This window comes from Hordeum vulgare, chromosome 5H, assembly GCF_904849725.1.
Source record: "Hordeum vulgare subsp. vulgare chromosome 5H, MorexV3_pseudomolecules_assembly, whole genome shotgun sequence".
Taxonomy (NCBI): domain Eukaryota; kingdom Viridiplantae; phylum Streptophyta; class Magnoliopsida; order Poales; family Poaceae; genus Hordeum; species Hordeum vulgare.
The window spans coordinates 376,601,972-376,607,061 of NC_058522.1; the positions used below are offsets into that span (position 1 = coordinate 376,601,972).

Consider the following 5,090-nt stretch of genomic DNA (forward strand, 5'->3'; position numbering starts at 1 on the left):
TCATTATTCTAGTAGTCATGTATTTATAAATAAATGGGCCCCATGCCACGTCATCTATATACTAAGCCACGTCGGCATATTTTACATATGCAGATGAGAATAGTACCGTACCAAGTTTAAAAACCAGTTTGCCATATTTTTCACATTATACTAAAGTGAGCATTACATCTCATCATTTTTAATATGGGTATTAGACAAAAATCAGCATCGACCTCACCGAACCTTGTTCGACGGATATGGCTAGAGATGTACTCCCTCCGTTCCAAAATAAGTGTCTCAACTTTGTACTACCTCCGTCCAAGTGTATAGGGCATGCGCGTGGTTCTAGGTTGTCAATTTAACTAGCTAAATATATATTATATGGGATGAAAATTACATATTCAGAAACTACATATTCGCATGAATCTAATGGTATATTATTTATTACATATAATACATATTTAAATAGTTAAATTAATGACCTAGAACTACGTGCATGCCCTATACACTCGGACGGGCATGCCCTATACACTCGGACGGAGGGAGTACTAGCTCTAATACAAATTTATACTAAGCTTGAGACAGTTATTTTGGGACGGAGGGAGTAGTTAATTATTTTGTTTCAAGATATCGTATCATGTGAAAAGAAAAGGCTCTTATTAAGGTTTCCAAACCCTCGCAAAATTCTCAGAAACGTTGTACTGCTAAGGAATTGTGTGACGTGCACCCATACAAATGGGATTTCAACAAGCCAATCTTGTGTTTTACCATTGAAAAACAATCCGAAACACTGCAATCGCCAAGCTCCTTCGCTGATGAGTGTACCGGTTGTCAAGCAGGAACAGCTACGCCTTCTTGCTTCTGGTATATTTTACTCCACTAGATTCCGATTTAATCTAATCTCCACTTGATTTGTCCTCGGGCTCTTCGGACGGACCACCCTCCGTAACACCAACTTCCGCAGGACGGAGCACGCGATCATGTAACATGTACCCCACCTGAAACCACAAAAATGTGCAGTGAGTACTACTACTACTACCACCATATATGGAGTTAACGAGAGACTGGAAGGATACCCATACAACATTGTTGCCAAGATAGTGATATATTTAAAGCAGGGAAGATAGCAAAAATCAAAGAGCTAAGCACCATTAACTACCACATGTAGTTTATTTTTTGAATTTTTATGTAATTAGACATTACTCTCAGAAGTGATTCTCCTTCTAAATGCTCTTCCATGGAGATATAACACGATAATTCTTACTGTGTCAAAACAGCCAAAATATGTGGAGGGGGGCGGTACATGTGTCACATTCACGTATAATAAATCTGGATTTGAAAATTTTACAAAGCAAAGCCAGTAAATGGGCCAGGTGTATTCAAGCATCCACTATTCTTTACGCTTGTTCTACAAATCAAAATATTCTGATTTGCTGTTTATTGTTTATTCCATATATATACATTTTCCATCGAAGTTACCTATAACGCCCTGTTTGGATTGTCGTTTTGCATCTAAATACGCTGGTAAGAAAAATACGGATGTTCATCCGCCATTTCACTTTTCGTCTAGAAATAGCTGGGATCCCGTAAGTTACATCTGTATTTTTAATACACTTGTATATAATACCGTGGAGAAACGCTGAACCAAACACGGCCTAAGCATGACCATCTGTGTATTCACAATCTTTTTTTATTTTTATTGTGCTGTGCAGATATTAAGGGCTGCCTGGAGCTAGGCCACAACTGGCTTTTTTCGTTTTATGCTCTTTCTTACTTCGACATGGTTTATGAACGCGGCTACATATAAAGAAATGATTAAGATCGTATTTGCAAGAAAACATTTATTGACCCATTTACTAATATCACACATTTGATTCAGAAAAGTGGAGGAAAATCGTATGAATACAAATTTCCCTATGCTAACATCACATCCTTTGAATTGAATTTCATAAAACATAAAGAAATTTTACCATCCACCCAAAAAAAATACATTTCTATGAATGGCCAAAACAATTTTTTACAGTTCTTACTTCATTTTATCTCTGCATGTGCTTTGACCTACAATGAATACAAAAGAGCATGTTTCTAGATGGTAGGACCAGTGTGGCTGTACAAACATAAAATTATAAGACCATATGTCCGTAAAACAAGCCTAAAGAATACAGAACTGCCAATCAACAAATTATAGATGAATACAGGAATAGATCAAACTCAAGAACTCTAAGAACCGACATTGTTAGATTTAATAGGACAGGGACAAGCATATATATCAGAATCTTGATGATGATACATACCTTCACAACAGAAGCAACAGTTCCGGATGGTTTTGAAGGATCAGGAATTTGGAAAAGTGCAAAATGCTTATCAGGATCAAATTTCTCATTCATTGGATCAAACTTTTCGACTCCAAACTTCTTAAAAACCTGTTCAAAATTGAGGAAAATCTCAAATTAGGCAATATTATCACCCAAAGAGCAATGTGCAAAAGGAGAAGAAATAGTTAAAAAACACTCATGAAAAGTAGGACAAAATTCAGGTACAGAAAAGCTACAATAGCAGGAACAAATCATATTCTGATGAATAACATGCACTACACAGAAAAAGTACCTCTCCAAGTTGCTTATCAGTCATGTCTACACCCTCCAGTAGGGTTTTTAGTAACGGTACAGCTCCACTAGAATCTTCAGATGTATCTAATTTTGAGAAGCTTTCCTTTACAACAGATGAAGCTCTAGCCAAATTGTCAGCAACATCTAACAAGCTCTTGGAGAAGTTCTGCAAACACGATTAAGACACTGTAAGAAATAGCAAATTCAAAATAGCTAATCAAAATGCTTAGAAATATCATCTATGCCATTAAAAGTTCAAACCAGAAATCAGATGTAACAACATCACACCTGTACTGCATATTTTTTTGAGTTCTCAGATTCACGCTTTGTCCGGGCAATGACATTTTCCATTTCTGCATAGCTGCGCAAAACCTTGTCCTTCATATCTTTGACCTCTTCATCTTTCAAGGTCAATAATTCATCCTTCTCAAAAACTAGCTTCACTAGATCCTCCTTTGACAGATCAAGGTCTTCTGTACCTGAACCAGAAAATGCAGGTCATTCAGTTCATCACCTCCTGATAGACTGGGACTGAAGTCTTTCAAACCTACTTCCAGACGAACCACTGTCTTCCTTTGAAGCTTCACCATTTGATTCATGTGCAGTACTTTCCTGGTCTTTGGCTTCGTGTACCTCCTTATCATTTTGTTGAGGAGTAGAAGATGAAAAGCCAAACCTTTGAAAGATGTTGCTTGAGTATCTCAAGGGCTGATTCAACATATATGGTACCTGCTTGTCAGAGAGTATATACAGCTCGTATAAGTGAATAGATAGTAGAAACAGAAACAGCCCAAAGACAGAAGATTACTATTGGCAATTCAGGTATTATCTAAACCAAATTAACAGTCTCCCGTTAAGTGTAAGTAATAAAGAGATCTTGTGACACAGACAGTTTAGGGGTCGATATGATAGATGTTAGTACTATGTGGAAGAAGACTTCAAGAAGTGAAAGTCGATCAATAAATTAAACATATGTAGATAGTCCAACATGAATTCTGAGAACAAAACCATCACAACATGTGTAGTCTAAAGATTAGGATATAGACTAGCTGTAAGAAAAAAGGATTTCGATGATTCATAATGAGAAGGAAGGAGAAACCAGGCTGATGCAGAGGTTCATGCAGTGAAGGTCAGAGTAAACAGCCTGAAAGATGCTCTACCAAGATATAAGAACGCCAGTATACATAGCCACATGCTGAGATCTCTGGCAGATGCTTGAGATCAGGGCAGATTAAATTTGTTTGTGGTAGATGCTGCATATTTACATCAGCCTAGTTTCTTATTCCCATCTTGCAACCACTGTTTTTCAGTCGAACGACTGGTCGTCGAGTCGTAACCGAAGGTCGACTCAAACATGTCAGACTCGAATAATTGGCAGAGTCAAGCGACACAATATGCAGATCATCATGTCCTTACAAGGAAGCACATCATATTACTGCAGGCATAAGTACAAGTAAATGATAAACTGGAATTCTGGAATCTATATTTCCAAAAAAAAAAAAAAAAAACTGCCCATTCCAATAGTAGGAAGTTAGTCCCTTGCAGGAAAATCCCCAACTCTGTCGATATTCAAATAACAATTCTGACAACATCCAAAACCCAAACATCCAAGGGTTTTATGGTCCAACACTAGGAAACACAACTCATAAACCATCGTATCTAAAATCCCAAAACTGCCTACACTTGATTCCTCCGTCGAAACCTAGACTTAGCATGATGTTATGACGAATCCAAAATCAAACCTCCGTTTGAAGCAAAACCATAGACTCCACCAGCCATCGCCAGGAGTAAATCCCTGAACTCCCCCGACCAGAAACCACGGACGAAGAATAATCTACCGCCGAAAACATCGAGCATGGACGGCACTCCTCCACATCCTAAAATCTCTACGAATCCCCTACGAGATGCGACCCAAAAACACTCGAGGAACATCAAGGTTCAAACCAACCGGCCGTAGAAAATCTCACCCTGGCGGGGCCGAAGGAAGAGACGAACGGGCGAGCGGCGGCCACCGCCACGCCGCCGAGCGGCCGCCTAGCAGAGGCGGCCACCACCGCGGCGGCGCATTGCCTCGTGGCCCGCGCGAGGAAGCGCGCGGCTACCATCTCCGCGCTGCGCTAGAACCGGGAGCGGCGGGGGGGTTTCCGGCGGATTCGCGAGGCGGGCGCCGAGGAGGAGGGCGGGGGGGGAGGAGAGAGGGATCGAAACGTCTGGAAGGGAATTGCGGCCAGCGGGGGAAGGGAAGAGCGCCTAGGGATCGAAGCGAATGACCGTTATACCCCGTGAATACATCGCGAGGCAGGGGTGGGCTGGCAGGGGTATTTGTGTCTTCTGCAGGGAATTTTGTGGGATCAACTTGTCGTCCAAGAAGGGTTTAAGGGTTTGAGCGGTTTGGGTTATCTGACCGCTGACATTCTTTTTTTTCTTATTCTTTCTGAAAGGTCCGCTGGCCTTCTTGAGAATTCTTGATTTTGTTTATATCGGCTATTTTTCTTTTTAATT

The 5,090-nt window shown here is 40.3% G+C and overlaps 1 protein-coding gene across 2 annotated transcripts; it reads right to left on the reverse strand.

Moving 5' to 3' along the window:
* Window positions 1-614: 614 nt before the first annotated feature.
* LOC123395623 (grpE protein homolog 2, mitochondrial) lies at window positions 615-4,806 on the reverse strand. Of its 2 annotated transcripts, none has more exons than XM_045090651.1 (6): window positions 4,556-4,806; window positions 3,140-3,317; window positions 2,877-3,067; window positions 2,587-2,754; window positions 2,274-2,402; window positions 615-977 (listed from the first exon to the last, which is right to left on the reverse strand). In XM_045090651.1, exons 1-6 carry the CDS (start codon window positions 4,691-4,693, stop codon window positions 876-878), a joined length of 906 nt encoding a protein of 301 aa, XP_044946586.1. In that variant the 5' UTR covers window positions 4,694-4,806; the 3' UTR covers window positions 615-875. The 2 variants fall into 2 exon arrangements, with proteins under 2 accessions (XP_044946586.1, XP_044946587.1); XM_045090652.1 differs by having other exon boundaries at window positions 3,152-3,317; window positions 4,556-4,797.
* Window positions 4,807-5,090: the final 284 nt, after the last annotated feature.

Bases quoted from the DNA above. Each gene is read 5' to 3' on its own strand.
- LOC123395623 (XM_045090651.1), bottom strand. From the start codon at position 4,693: ATGGTAGCCGCGCGCTTCCTCGCGCGGGCCACGAGGCAATGCGCCGCC. The intron at 2,755-2,876 runs GTGTGATGTTGT...TCGTGTTTGCAG, and splicing joins CAAAAAAATATGCAGTACAG to AACTTCTCCAAGAGCTTGTT. The intron at 978-2,273 runs GTATGTATCATC...TTGTGGTTTCAG, and splicing joins CTGTTGCTTCTGTTGTGAAG to GTGGGGTACATGTTACATGA.